The sequence below is a fragment of the Phyllobates terribilis genome, unplaced genomic scaffold (assembly GCF_046119375.1).
Source record: "Phyllobates terribilis strain yellow unplaced genomic scaffold, ASM4611937v1 Scaffold_11__3_contigs__length_659146591, whole genome shotgun sequence".
NCBI classification, from domain to species: Eukaryota; Metazoa; Chordata; class Amphibia; order Anura; family Dendrobatidae; genus Phyllobates; species Phyllobates terribilis.
The window spans coordinates 451,908,205-451,924,697 of record NW_027362771.1 but is presented as its reverse complement, the minus strand read 5'-3'; the positions used below and the strand labels follow the sequence as shown (position 1 = coordinate 451,924,697).

Below are 16,493 nucleotides of genomic sequence, written 5' to 3'. Positions count from 1 at the left end.
GCCATGCATATCAGGATTGGGGATGAAGGAGCCATGCATACTAGGATTGGGGATGAGGGGTATCATGCAATACCAGGATTAAGGATAAGGGAGCCATGCATACCAGGATTAGGGATGAGGAAGCCATGCATACCAGGATTGGGGATGAGGGGTGCCATGCATACCAGGATTGAGGATAAGGGGTGCCATACATACTGGGATTGGGGATGAGTGGAACCATGCATACAGGATGCGGATGAGGGGCCATGCATACCAGAATAGGGATGAGGAGTGCCATGCTTACCATGATGGGGGTGAGGGGTGCCATGAATTACAGGATTGGGGATGAGGGGTGCCATGCATACCAGGATTGGGGATGAGGGAGCCATGCATACCAGGATTAGGGATGAGGGAGCCATGTATACAAGGATTGGGGATGAGGGAGCCATGCATACCAGGATTGGAGATGAGGGGTGCCATGCATGCCAGGATTGGGGAGGAGGGGTGCCATGCATACCAGGATTGGGGAGGAGTTGTGCCATGCATACCGGGACTAGGGGTGCCATGCATACCAGGATAGGGATGAGGAGTACCCTGCATACCTTGTTGGGAGTGAGGTGTGCCCTGAATACCAGGATTGGGGATGAGGGGTGCTATGCATACCAGGATGAGGATGAGAGGTCCATGCATATCAGAATTGGGGATGAGGGAGCCATGAATACCAGGATTGGGGATGAGGGGTACCATGCAATACCAGGATTGGGGATGAAGGGTGCCATGCATACCAGGATTGGGGATGGGGGAGCCATGCATACCAAGATTAGGGATGAGGGAGCCATGCATACCAGGATTGGGGATGAGGGAGCCATGCACACCAGGATTGGGGATGAGGGGTGCCATGCATACCAGGATTCAGATGAGGGGCCATGCATACCAGGATAGGGATGAGGGGTGCCATGCATACCATGATGGTGGTGAGGGGTGCCATGAATACTAGGATGGGGATGACTGGTGCCATGCATATCAGGATTGGGGATGAGGGAGCCATGCATACCAGGATTGGGGATGAGAGGTACCATGCAATTCCAGGATTGGGGATGAGGGGTGCCATACATACCAGGATTGGGGGAGCCATGCATACCAGAATTAGGGATGAAGGAGCCATGCATACCAGGATTGGGGATGAGGGGTGCCATGCATACCATGATTGGGGATGAGGGGTGCCATACAAACCTGGATTTAGGATGGGGGGTGCCATGCATACCAGGATTTGGATGAGGGGCCATGCATACCAGGATAGGGATGAGTAGTGCCATGCATACAATGATCGGGGTGAGGGGTGCCATGAATACCAGGATTGGGGATGAGGGGTGCCATGCATACCAGGATGGGGATGAGGGGTGCCATGCATATCAGGATTGGGGATGAGGGAGCCATGCATACCAAGATTGGGGATGAGGGGTATCATGCAATACCAGGATTGGGATGAAGGGTGCCATGCATACCAGGATTGGGGATGGGGGAGCCATGCATACCAAGATTAGGGATGAGGGAGCCATGCATACCAGGATTGGGGATGAAGGGTGCCATGCGTACCAGGATTGGGGATGGGGGAGACGTGCATACCAAGATTAGCGATGAGGGAGCCATGCACACCAGGATGGGGGATGAGGGGTGCCATGCATGTCAGGATTGGGGATGAGGGGTGCCATGCATACCAGGATTCGGATGAGGGGCCATGCATACCAGGATAGGGATGAGGAGTGCCATGCATACCATGATGGGGGTGAGGGGTACCATGAATTCCAGGATTGTGGATGAGGGGTGCCATGCATCCCAGGATGGGGATGAGGGGTGCCATGCATATCAGGATTGGGGATGAGGGAGTCATGCATACTAGGATTGGGGATGAGGGGTATCATGCAATACCAGGATTGGGGATAAGGGAGCCATGCATACCAGGATTAGGGATGAGGGAGCCATGCATACCAGGATTGGGGATGAGGGGTGCCATGCATACCAGGATTGAGGATGAGGGGTGCCACACATACTGGGATTGGGGATGAGTGGCACCATGCATACAGGATGCGGATAAGGGGCCATGCATACCAGAATATGGATGAGGAGTGCCTTGCATACCATGATGGGGGTGAGCGGTGCCATGAATAACAGGATTTGGGATGAGGGGTGCCATGCATACCAGGATTGGGGATGAGGGGTGCCATGCATGCCAGGATTGGGGATGAGGGGTGCCATGCATACCAGGATTGGGGATGAGTTGTGCCATGCATACCGGGACTAGGGGTGCCATGCATACCAGGATTGGGGATGAGGGGTGCCATACATACCAGGATTGGGGATGAGGGGTGCCATGCATACCAGGATTGGGGATGAGGGGTGCCATGCATACCAGGATTGAGGATGAGAGGTGCCATGCATACCAGGATAGGAATGAGGAGTGCCATGCATACCATGATGGGGGTGAGGGGTGCCATGAATACCAGGATTGGGGATGAGGGGTGCCATGCATATCAGGATTGGGGATGAGGGAGCCATGCATACCAGGATTGGGGATGAAGGGTACCATGCAATACCAGGATTGGGGATGAGGGAGCCATGCATACCAGGATTAGGGATGAGGGGTGCCATGCATACCAGGATTGTGGATGTGGGGTATCATGCAATACCAGGATTGGGGATGAGGTGTGCAATGCATACCAGTATTGGGGGAGCCATGCATACCAGGATTAGTGATGAAGGAGTCATGCATACCAGGATTGGGGATGAGGGGTGCCATGTATACCAGGATTGAGAATGAGGGGTGCCATACATACCAGGATTGGGGATGAGGGGTGCCATGCATACCAGGATTCGGATGAGGGGCCATGCATAGCAGGATAGGGATGAGGAGTGCCATGCATACCATGATGGGGGTGAGGGGTGCCATGAATACCAGGATTGGGGATGAGGGGTGCCATGCATACCAGGATGGGGATGAGGGGTGCCATGCATATCAGGATTGGGGATGAGGGAGCCATGCATACCAGGATTGGGGATGAGGGTTATCATGCAATACCAGGATTGGGGATGAAGGGTGCCATGCATACCAGGATTGGGGATGAGGGGTGCCATGCATACCAGTATTGGGGATGAGGGGTGCCATGCATACCAGGATTAGGGATGTGGGAGCCATGTATACCAGGATTGGGGATGAGGGGTGCCATGCATGCCAGTATTGGGAATGAGGGGTGCCATGCATACCAGGATTCGGATGAGGGGCCATGCATACCTTGATGGGGTTGAGGGGTGCCATGAGTACCAGGATTGGAGATGAGGGGTGCCATGAGTACCAGGATTGGAGATGAGGGGTGCCATGCATACCAGGATGGGGATGAGGGATGCCATGCATATCAGGATTGGGGATGAGGGAGCCATGCATACCAGGATTGGGGATGGGGGGTATCCTGCAATATCAAAATCGGGGATGAGGGAGCCATGCATACCAGATTTAGCGATGAGGGAGCCATGCATACCAGGATTTGGGATGAGGGGTGCCATGCATGCCAGCATTGGAGATGAGGGTTGCCATGCATACCAGGATTCAGATGAGGGGTGCCATGCATACCAGGATGGGGATGAGGGGTGCCATGCATATCAGGATTGGGCATGAGGGAGCCATGCATACCAGGATTGGGGATGAGGGGTATCATGCAATACCAGAATTGGGGATGAAGGGTGCCATGCATACCAGGATTGGGGATGAGGGGTGCCATGCATACCAGTATTGGGGATGAGGGGTGCCATGCATACCAGGATTAGGGATGTGGGAGCCATGTATACCAGGATTGGGGATGAGGGGTGCCATGCATGCCAGTATTGGGGATGAGGGGTGCCATGCATACCAGGATTGAGGATGAGGGGCCATACATTCCAGGATAGGGATGAGGGGTGCCATGCATATCATGATGGGGGTGAGGGGTGCCATGAGAACTAGGATTGGAGATGAGGGGTGCCATGCATACCAGGATGGGGATGAGGGAGCCATGCATACCAGGATTGGGGATGGGGGGTATCATGCAATATCACGATTGGGGATGAGGGGTGCCATGCATACCAGGATCGGAGATGAGGGAGCCATGCATACCAGGATTAGCGATGAGGGAGCCATGCATACCAGGATTTCGGATGAGGGGTGCCATGCATACCAGTATTCAGATGAGGGGCCATGCATACCAGGATAGGGATGAGGAGTGCCATGCATACCATGATGGGGGTGAGGGGTGCCATGAATACCAGGATTGGGGATGAGGGGTGCCATGCATACCAGGATGGGGTTGAGGGGTGCCATGCATATCAGGATTGGGGATCAGGGAGCCATGCATACCAGGATTGGGGATGAGGGGTATCATGCAATACCAGGATTGGGGATGAGGGGTGCCATGCATACCAGGATTGGGGATGAGGGAGCCATGCATACCAGGATTGGGGATGAGGTGTGCCATGCATACCAGGATTGAGGATGAGGGGTGCCATACATACTGGGATTGGGGATGAGGGGTGCCATGCATACAGGATGCGGATGAGAGGCCATGCATACCAGAATAGGGATGAGGAGTGCCATGCATACCATGATGGGGGTGAGGGGTGCCATGAATACCAGGATTGGGGATGAGGGGTGCCATGCATTCCAGGATGGGAATGAGGGGTGCCATGCATATCAGGATTGGGGATGAGGAAGCCATGCATACCAGTATTGGGGATGAGGGGTATCATGCAATACCAGGATTGGGGATGAGGGGTGCCATGCACACCAGGATTGGGGATGAAGGAGCCATGCTTACCAGGATTAGGGATGAGCGAGCCATGGATACCAGGATTGGGGATGAGAGAGCCATACATACTGGGATTGGGGATGAGGGTTACCATGCATGCCGGAATTGGGGATGAGGGGTGCCATGCATACCAGGTTTGGGGATGAGTCGTGCCATGCATACCGGGATTAGGGGTGCCATGCATACAAGGATTGTGGATGAGGGGTGTCATACATACCAGGATTGGGGATGAGGGGTGCCATGCATACCAGGATTGAGGAGAGTGGAGCCATGCATACCAGGATAGGGATGAGGAGTGCCATCCATACCATAATGGGGGTGAGGGGTGCCATGGATACCAGGATTGGGGATGAGGGGTGCCATGCATAGCAGGATGGGGATGAGGGGTGCCATGCATATCAGGATTGGGGATGACGTAGCCATGCATACCAGGATTGGGGATGAGGGGTACCATGCAATACCAGGATTGGGGATGAGGGGTACCATGTATACCAGGATTGGGGATGAGGGAGCCATGCATGCCAGGATTAGGGATGAGGGAGCCATGCATACCAGGATTTGGGATGAGGGGTGCCATGCAATCCAGGATTGAGGATGAGCGGTGCCATTCATACTGGGATTGGGGATGAGGGGTGCCATGCATACCAGGATTCGGATGAGGGGCCAGGCATACCAGGATAGGGATGAGGAGTGCCATGCATACCATGATGGGGGTGAGGGGTGCCATGAATACCAGGATTAGGGATCAGGGGTGCCATGCATACCAGGATGGGGATGAGGGGGCCATGCATACCAGGATTGGGGTTGAGGGGTGCCATGTATACCAGGATTGAGAATGAGGGGTGCCATACATACAAGAATTGGGGATGAGGGGTGCCATGCATACCAGGATTCGGATGAGGGGCCATGCATACCAGGATGCGGGTGTGGGGTGCCATGCACACCAGGATGTGGGTGAGGGGCCCATCTATACCTGGATGAGGGATACCATACATACCAGGATAGGGATGAGGGATGGGGTAACATGCATACCATGATAGGGATGAGGAGTACCACACATACCAGGATTGGGGATAAGGGGTGCCACGCATACCAGGACTGGGGGTGAGGGGTGCCATGCATACCAGGATTGGGAATGAGGGGTGCCATGCCTACCAGGATAGGATGGGGGCAGCACATAACAGGATGGGGGCAGAACATCGCAGGATGGAAGACCATATACCAATAAAAATGCTCGCCTCCCGGGTGTAGAATGGGTTCAATAACTAGTTTTTAATAACCTGCAAAGGCATAGCAGACAGCTGGGGGCTGATATTAATAGGCTGGGAAGGTCCATGGATATTGGCCCCTTTCCAGCATAATAAGACCAGCTCACAGTTGTCTCCTTTCCCTTGGCTGGTTATTAAAAATAGGGGGGACCCCACATCATTGTTTTTATCATTTATTTATTTTACATTGACCCTCTCTCAAGCAGCGTTGCCATACATGATCCAGCAGTGGCATGGCTGTGATGGCTCCAGAAGTGCCCACAGGTTAAAAGCTTGTTGATAAGATGCGCTGCAGCTTTTCAACAAGCTTTATTAAGCATCTGAACTCCAAACAGTAACACGGACTTCCAGGGGAGGGCCGTGTTCGGAGTTTAGCACCTAGTGCCGGTCTGAACCTCGAACTTTACAGTTCGGGTTCACTCATCCGTAGTTATCGGCCTCTGGCTTATGCTATGCCTGCATTAAAGAGCTGAGGTATGACTGCCATAAAGTTACATGAACCCTCTACTGAAACTCAAAATGCCATCAATTTCATAAAGAGGCACTGTTTCAAGGAATATCATCACAAAGTCTAGCATGGTTAATATAGCAGTGCACAAGAGCTAGATTCTAAAGGTGCATAGGGTCTATGACAAAATTTATGCGCTGTTACTGAGAACGAGGTTAGAGAGGATCAGGGAAAAATTGCTTTACAATTGCAAGATAACCTGAGCTGATGTTTCCATGAAGTCTCTGCACTGACATGTTTGTCCTTCTTAGTCCCACTTACAGATTTTGGAGCAAAGTTGCAAACAGCAAAGAGTTTTTTTCAAGCAACAGGCATTGTGCCACACATTGGGAGGGAATCCATGTCCCATTGTCACTATAACCGCCATGCCAAAATCAAGCTCTCAGAGACACAGGGAGGAGTTATGTAAGTGGTAGCTATTTATATAATTATATTTCTTTTACCTAGTTTCTGTTTTTTATTTCATTGACTAAAACACTTTGGTATGTTGGATTCTTTGCACCTTTTTTTTTCGAGTTTTTGTTGTTTTGTGCCTTTGTTTGCACCACATTCATCATTACGTTTGTGCCTTTTTTAAAGTCTATTTTATTTATGTTCTGCACTGTATGCATGATTTAGCATTTCCAGATGTTTTTGCCTGATTCAAAATGTTGTACAATTTGTCAGAAATATTCTCAAGTCTACCCCTGGAATGATTTTATGTACACCAGATGTTTTTGACAAGTTTTCTGACATTTTCCAAAACATTCGACTTTTTGGCTCAAAAAAGTTGCAAAAATTGTTAAAGACAGAACAAAAAGAACATTTTGACTTTGCACAAAATTCATGAACCGTGCATGCCATTTTGATTTATTTGATGCTAAAAAATGTCAAGCAAGATTAAAAATAAACTCAGATGGTGAATTGGACCCTAAATCTGTAGAACAGTGCTTAAGTCCTTCTTACTGGTGAACCACAATTGAGGAGACGGTATTGATACTGTGCTACAAAAGAACTACATATAGAATAACGTAAAATAGGAACAGGAATGTGATCCACTGTGTAAGTGAATACAAAAATATATTCAATTAGGAGGATTTCTTTTCTTAAATTACTTGTATAAATCTCTTTCTAAAAGGTTTGAATGATACAAGATACTGACTTGCAGCAACATCAAGGCTTCATTACTTTCTGAACTGCATTTGGCATAGTTTGGTTTATCTTTTTTTCACTGTATAAGCATCAGGTCCTTAAAATACTTTTGCAACGTTGGACTTGTTTTCCTAGCACAACCCATAGAGGCCCGATCAAATTGAAGTCTATGTTATTTTGAGAACAAGTCAAACCCTTGAACTCTTTGTCATGTTCCTCAAAACATTTTCAATATGTTGGGGTGAATTATATTGCTGAAAGAGGTTATTACTTTTTGAAAACATCATTCTCATAAAGGGCTTACACAGGATACAGCAATATTTAGGTTCTTGATACAATACATGTGAAAACAACATCCACATAAATGTCAGGCTTCCCAGGAGAACATTGCCCAAAGCCTCACACTGCATCTGTGGATTTGACTGCTGTCCATAGTACACCCTACACCCTACACTGTGCAATGGAAAAGAAAATCTGTCCACATATATACAGAACATTTTTTTTTATTTTTTTTTTTAAAAAGGTGCTACAACAGTTTAAACTGATACAGAAGATAGATAGTCACTATTGTAGAATCAGACTAGGCTATGTTTCAATACATTACATAAGAATTTGCAAGCCAAAATAAGGAGTAAGGATAAGTGCCCACGATGCAGAAATGCTGCATATTTTTTCCGCTTCTCCCTGGCAAGAAAAAACGCATGCGGATTTTACATGCGTTGTTCCTGCCAGGTAGAAACGTTTGTCAATCGTTTTTGTATGCATTTCTGCATGCGGGTTATCAAGCGCTTTTCAAAGTGATTTTAACATCACTTGGAAAAGTGCTTGACAACTTGGTCACACTATATAAATCCGTGCAACCGGCATGGATTTATATAGTGTGACCAAGTAATAGTTAAAAAAAGAATAAGAATGGTAAAAAATAAAGATTATACTTACCTTCTGATGGCCCCCTGTCTTTTCTCCGCTGTGTCTGGTCTTTTGTATGGCTCGCGGTGGTGTGAAGGTACCTTTCATGACGTAATTTAGTCATGTGACAGGTCACGTAGTCACGTGACCTGTCACATGACTAAATGACGTCATGGAAGGTCCTTTTAGACTATCGCGAGCTGCGCAACACACCAGACGCATCGCTATGGAGACCGGGGGCCGTCGGAAGGTAAGGATAATCTTTATTTTTTATTTAAATTTTTTTTTTTAACAGGTACCATGGTACCCGGGTCTGGAGGAAAGTCTTCTCCAGACCCAGGTATCATCCGCACATTGAATCGGTTAATATCAGCATGTGCACATGTAGTCATGCGGATATTAAGCAATTCAATGCAAGTCAATGGCGCCAATTACGCTGCGTGCCCGCAAAATTAATGGACATGCTGCGTATTTTTCCGCAATGATAATCTGCAGCAGAAATTTCCACAGCATGTGCACAGTACATAGGGATTATCATTGGGGACCATGGGGCACGTATTACCAAGCGTTTTTTAAGCATTTTCGCTGCGAAAATTCCACGGCAAAAACGCTTGAAAAACACATAGTTGGCACGCAGCCTAAAATACAAATAGAGAAATGTCTAATGGGCTTTGAACTAATTTGCACCTACTCTTTTTTTGTGGAATAAAAATCACCAAAATACCCAAGTGTGAATGACGCCTGTGTGTGCAGTCCATAACCAGGAAGACACATAGCTCTGCAAAGTAGTCGCATACACAAAACTGTAAGACATTTTTAAACCAGACTGTTTGTAAAGTTGTTTTCTTTTTAAATTGATATGCACTGGTGAAATAAGAAAAAAGGTTGCAAAAGTGTCCACATCCTTTATTGTGCATACTTTCCATATTGTAATTTATTATGCCAGCTATTAGAGCAGTAAAAAACATTAACCGTAATGTTGAGAAGCTGGGATTATTTACCTCTAAAAGGCTTTAAAGAGCTATTAGCAGTAAATACGGCTCTTAATCTTTTCCATTGGAAAAAAACAATAAAAGTTGTTAGCACTGGTTACTAAATCACAAATGTGCTTGATAAATGCAGCCCTAGCTTTCATTCATACTGGCCTGAAGTTTTTATTAGTTTTCTGTATGTTCGTGTTATGGTTTTCATTTTGTGAACCCTTGCGTGCATTTGGCTGTGTTTATATACCCCATATGTGCGCCATAGATTTGTAAAGCTTTGTTGAGAGTCATGCAAACACAGTGTGGGACTGCGGCTCTTCAGACGAAACAGTTGAGACTGACTTGTCAGTACAAATATGCTACTTGCAATGAGTGCAAAGACAAATAGAGTGCGAGGTGAGGTTTTCTGTAGTTTATGGAGTTCCTATGATTGAGGGAATGCTGCCTACTCTGGCAAGCCTTTGTGAGTAATGTCGATGCTGTAGAATGGCTTGGCTTTTTATTCATCATTATGGTAGAATAATAATTTCTGTTCCTATTTTTTTAATTTTATTATACAATTAAACCTCAGTATTTCTTACAGCACTATCTATTAATTTTTGTACAGTTTAACTATGTAATCAGGTCGTCTGATACTTTTTTTGAGGTAATATGACATATAGACTCCAATTTTTCAGCTGTTATTGCAGGTTAGACTAAAGTTCACATGTGGGGGAGAATTTGTTTCATTACTGTCCTCCATGCAGACAGCATAAAATAGGCAGAAATTATGCCAAATCTATAAGGGCTCCTTCAGACGTCCGTGTTCATCGGTCCGATCTTGGATCAGAATGCAGGAGCTGGTCAGGCGTCTCCTGACCCCAATACTGACAGCTACAGAAATATAGCCAGTCTGTGCAATGCAATACAAGATCGGACTGATGATCCCGGACATCTCAAGAAGCGCTAACAGTGGCACATGCAGTCTGATGGATTTGGAGCATTCTGCTTGCCATATACGCAACTTGTCACTTTTCTCTTTTTTTAAGGCTTATTCAGGCAAACATATAATTGGTCCGTGTGCTGTTTGTATACAAGATGGGTAGCATACGGACAAGAAACTCACCAATGCAAGCTAATGTTGTAGTTTATATGACCGTTTTACACACGGACCAATGGTCTGCGAATAAGGCAAAGTTTTCATGAGCGTATAAATTTTTATCTAGAAAATTCAGACATTTTTTTTTGCTATTATCTGTAGGCAATCTGTATCGCATCTATTTATATACAGGACACACCTTCTCATTTAAAGATTTTTCTGTATTTTCATGACTATGAAAATTGTACTTTCACACTGAAGGCATCAAAACTATGAATTAACACATGTGGAATTATATACTTAACAAAAAAGTGTGAAACAACTGAAAATATGTCTTATATTCTAGGTTCTTCAAAGTAGCCACCTTTGGTTTGATGACTGCTTTGCACACTCTTGGCATTCTCTTGATGAGCTTCAATAGGTAGTCACCAGAAATGGTCTTACAACATCTTGAAGGAGTTCCCAGAGATGCTTAGCACTTGTTGGCCCTTTTGCCTTCACTCTGCGGTCCAGCTCACCTCAAACCATCTCGATTGGGTTCAGGCCTGGTGACTGTGGAGGCCAGGTCATCTGGCGTAGCACCCCATCACTCTCCCTCTTGGTCAAATAGCCCTTACACAGCCTGGAGGTGTGTTTGGGGTCATTGTCCTGTTGAAAAATAAATTATGGTCCAACTAAACGCAAACCGGATGGAATAGCATGCCGCTGCAAGATGCTGTGGTAGCCATGCTGGTTCAGTATGCCTTCAATTTTGAATAAATTCCCAACAGTGTCACCAACAAAGCACCCCCACACCATCATACCTCCTCCTCCATGCTTCACGGTGGTAACCAGGCATATAGAGTCCAACCATTCTCCTTTTCTGCGTCGCACAAAGACACAGTGGTTGGAACGAAAGATCTCAAATTTGGACTCATCAGACCAAAGCACAGATTTCCACTGGTCTAATATCCATTCCTTGTGTTCTTTAGCCAAAACAAGTCTCTTCTGCTTGTTGCCTGTCCTTATCAGTGGTTTCCTAGCAGCTATTTTACCATGAAGGCCTGCTGCACAAAGTCTCCTCTTAACAGTTGTTGTAGAGATGTGTCTGCTGCTAGAACTCTGTGTGGCATTGACCTGGTCTCTAATCTGAGCTGCTGTTAACCTGCGATTTCTGAGGCTGGTGACTCGGATAAACATATCCTCAGAAGCAGAGGTGACTCTTGGTCTTCCTTTCCTGGGGTGGTCCTCATGTGAGCCAGTTTCTTTGTAGCGCTTGATGATTTTTGCAACTGCACTTGGGGACACTTTCAAAGTTTGCCCAATTTTTCGGACTGACTGACCTTCATTTCTTAAAGTAATGTTGGCCACTCGTTTTTCTTTACTTAGAATTTGTATTATGGCAAGAAAAAAGCAGCTAACAGTCTATTCAGTAGGACTATCAGCTGTGTATCCACCAGACTTCTGCACAACACAACTGATGGTCCCAACCCCATTTATAAGGCAAGAAATCCCACTTATTAAACCTGACAGGGCACACCTGTGAAGTGAAAACCATTTCCGGTGACTACCTCTTGAAGCTCATCAAGAGAATGCCAAGAGTGTGCAAAGCAGTCATCAAAGCAAAAGGTGGCTACTTTGAAGAACCTAGAATATAAGACATATTTTTTTAGTTGTTTCACACTTTTTTGTTAAGTATATAATTCCACATGTGTTAATTCATAGTTTTGATGCCTTCAGTGTGAATGTACAATTTTCAAAGTCATGAAAATACAGAAAAATCTTTAAATGAGAAGGTGTGTCCAAACTTTTGGTCTGTACTGTACATCAGAAGTTATTAAAATATACAAGACCAGATACAGCATCATATGTTAAATAATTGCAATATCAATCTATCTGTATAAATTCAATGCTATATGGTTGATCTGTATGGGATCCATTTTATTTGTGCACCCATAGACTTGACTTAACAAGTCTCATCCGAAATACGGAGTAGACTAGTGCATGCGGCAATTTTTTCTTGTGGAAATTCAGTCTGTGAGAAAAATGATCCTCTGAACAGTCTTATTGAATAATATTAGTCCGAGGGCTGTCTGTTTTTTTCATGGACAGCAATGGGACTGAATATACGGTTGTGTGAACGTAGCCTTAAAAATGGCATCATATAATGCTTTGATCCTTTTTGTTTCAAACATGGCCATTAACCCCTTTCCGGCCAAAAGCATCCTAATATGTATCTGTGCCCTGGGCCTTATACGTATTAGTATGCCTTGCACACAAGCGGTGCGGGAAAGATCGCTGCCGGGTGTCAGCTGATTATCACAGCTGACACCGGGTGCTATTGACGCGCCCCCTGGGCCATGTTGTTAGGGATACCCGGAGCCGGATCAGATGGGGGTTGTAGTCTCTGAGTGGCTGTGACCCGGTCCGTGCCCAGGGTGTCAAACTCAGTGTGCGGCAGTCCTTGCAAATGTTCTTAGTGTCGACTACGCCACCCGTTGATTTGCGGTCAAAAGGCCGCCGCTGCAGGATGGTCCGCTGAGGCTGGTGGTGTGTGTGCAGCTGTGGTAGTATAACCCCCAACGGGAGGGGTATAGCCTCAGGGGGTCAGACGTGGAGGATGGTGGTTGTTGTGGTGTAGAAAGGAGACTCTGAGACGGGAGGTGCAGTTCAGGGTTTTTACTTACTGATGTTCTTTTGGTCACTCTGGCCTTGAGTGACCACCCGAACCGTGCTGCGTTCACCAGGTCCTGGACTCGGCCAACCCCCAGGCAATTCTGGAGCGTGGTCCTGAGCTCCTTTCTGACTTTCCCTTTCTACTGGCCGTTCCCACCAGGGATCCACTTATGTCCGGCTCCCTTGGGTCTCTTGTTGGTCAAGCCTCCTCTGGGCTCCCTGACCCTATGCTCGGTGTGCCTTTCTAGTGGATTTGGTGAGGGTCGTGGCAGATCCTGCCCACGACCTCCGGTTCCTGGCTAAGGTTTGCTTTGGCCTCCGCCAGCTTGGGTTCCGGTACCCTGGTCCGCCAACCCTTCACCCTTCTGTCTGTATTCTGGGGTCTTGGGGTTCTTTCTTCTTTCCTCTCTGGGTCCTTCTGACTCCTCTCTCTCTCTCTCTCTCTCAGCAGGCTCTGTTCTGGAGCTGGGCCCAGCCGGAGCCACAGCTCCCTGTCAGCCCTCCTGGCTGAGCTCCTCTGCTCTGCTCCTCAGGTTAAACTCTCACTGACTGACCCTGTTCTAAGATGGTGCCCACCTTATATACTCCCTCTATGTGTGAGCTCAGGTGACCAGCACCCAATGAGCTCCTATCTTTACCCAGACTACTCCCCCTATCTGCCCCTACACTACTGGGATGTTCCACCCCCCTCCCACTCCAGCCAGGGACAGACGCTGTCGTACCTGCACATATACTGGTGGGAGTACCGTAGTTCTGTCCCCCGGAAATGGGATGTATGTAGTGAATGCAGCCTTCTGAGCTCAGTTCCACACTCCATCCTTACCCGGGAGTGGAATACCACACCTCTGGCTTGAGGTGTAATACCCCTGTAGCAGCCGAGTCCTCAGGGTGCTACACTATGTGCAGGGAGAGGTCCTCCCTGCACATTAACCCCCGAAATGCAGCAATAGAAATCGATCCCAGCATTCCGGTGGCAAGGGGAGGTAAGCTCGATACTTACCTCCTCTCTTGCGTACAGCGGCGTCTCTGAGTCCGGTCCTGGATGTTGTCATGGTTACTTGATGTCATCATGACAACATCCGCTTCACCAGGAGGCAGGAAGTTACTTTGGTCATGTGCAGTGTGCGACCAAAGTAACTTCTCCCGCTATCAGGCTGCATAGCACAGGGATGGTGCTGCATTCCTGTGCTATACAGCCGATCAGGCTGCAAAAAGTGAACGTCCCATAGTGACACATGGCGTAAAAGATCAAAAAGAATCAGAAAGTGAGAAAAAAATTGTAAAAATATTAAAAAAAATGAAAAAAATAATAATAAATAAATAAAAATATATTGTACCCTTAAATAAATAATCTTATGAAAAAAAAAATAAACCAATAAAAGTACACATATTTGGTATCGCCGCGTCCGGAATGACCTGACCTATAAAACTGTCCCACTGGTTAATCCCTTTAGTGAACACGGTAAAAAAAAAAAAAAAACGAAGCAAAAAACGATGCTTTATCATCATACCGCCAAACAAAAAATGGAATAAAATGCGATCAAAGAGACAAATGTAAATAACAATGATACTGCTGAAAACATCAGCCGAAAAATAAAAAAGAATAAAGTGATGCAAAAACAATTCTTTTTTCTATTAAATAGTTTTTATTGTATAAAAGCGCCAAAACATAAAAAATATATAAATGTGGTACCGCTGTAAACGTACTGACCCAAAGAATAAAGCTGCCTTCTCAATTTTGCCACACGCAGAAGAGTATAAAAAAAAAAAAAAAAAAACAATTCCTGAATTGTTGGTTTTTGTTTATTCTGCCTCCCAAAAATCGGAATAGAAAACGATCAAAAAATGTCACGTGCTCGAAAATGGTACCAATAAAAAAGTTAACTTGTCCTGCAAAAAACAAGCCATCACATGACTCTGTCGGTCGAAACATGGAAAAATTATAGCTCTCAAAATATGGCGATGCAAAAACTAGTCTTTATAAAAAAAAGGTTTTTTTAGTGCGTGACAGCTGTCAATCATAAAAACCCAATATGAATCTAGTATCGCTGTAATTGCACCGACCCGAAGAATAAAGTGGTCTAATCAGTTATACAGCACGAGAAACGGCGTAAAAAATAAACTCTAGGGTTGTGCTAGGATTAGGCTTGTGCTAGGGTTAGGGTTGTGCTAGGGTTAGGGTTAGGGTTGTGTTAGGGTTAGCGTTGTGCTAGGGTTAGGGTTGTGCTAGGATTAGGGTTGTGCTAGGATTAGGGTGTCATGCCAGGTGTGAGTGCAACACAAAGGGGAGAGGGAAAGGGAGCCCAGATACTAGGGAAAGGGGGAAGGGATGACCTCCTAATCTGGACTCACATAACCCTGTCTCCTCCTAACGTCCCTATACAGCCTCCGCAGCTGTCGCCGATCACGTGCCTCGCCCTACTATCCCTGGCATAAGGCTTTACCTGGGAGAGGAAGGAGATGAGCACTAGTCAACCTCCTCTAGCACTCTAAAGACAAAAGGGGAAGACAACACAGGGGAACAACAACAACTCAGCTTGAGAAGAACTCCAGCAGGGCACACGGCCTAAAGACTAGTGATGGGCGAGCACTAAAATGCTCGGGTGCTCAATGTTCGGGTCAAGCACATTGGAATACTCGGGTGCTCGACCCGAGCAGCGAGCCCAATGTAAGTCTATGGGAAACTCTAGCATTTTTCAGACGGCTCCCCCCGGCGGTCTGCAGAGGGCCTAAAAATTGCCCAAATCGAGAGGAACAGTGCTCACAAGACATGGGAAGAGCATGGGGAAGACCCCTGGAAGCATTTCTGACTCCCAGGTCACTTCTGTCAACAACGTTGTCAGAGGTATTACGCTACTTTTACGGACTCACAATAAAACATACAAAAATGAAACCATAATGGATTTTCCTGGGAAATATGTTAAGGAACATCCTTTCCAGGATAATGACTTATACATATATATATATATATATATATATATATATATATATATATATATATACTCATCCATATCTTGGGCTATGTTCACACGTAGTGTTTTTGATGAGTTTTGCACTTTTGCATTTCTTTCAACCAAGACAAATGCATTCACCAGGAAATGTCATTTTAACATTTTACAACCTTATCTGGCCATGTGGTGTGTGAGATAT

At 46.5% G+C, this 16,493-nt stretch overlaps 1 protein-coding gene across 2 annotated transcripts in view; it reads left to right on the top strand.

Annotated features, from left to right (window-relative positions):
- AGBL1 (AGBL carboxypeptidase 1) overlaps nucleotides 1–16,493 on the top strand; it is a 1,577,225-nt gene that overhangs the window by 438,674 nt on the left and 1,122,058 nt on the right. For both annotated transcript variants that reach the window (XM_073653286.1, XM_073653285.1), the window contains exon 17: nucleotides 6,839–6,992. In XM_073653286.1, the coding sequence (XP_073509387.1) occupies nucleotides 6,839–6,992 (154 nt within the window). The remainder of the gene's footprint in view (nucleotides 1–6,838; nucleotides 6,993–16,493) is intronic.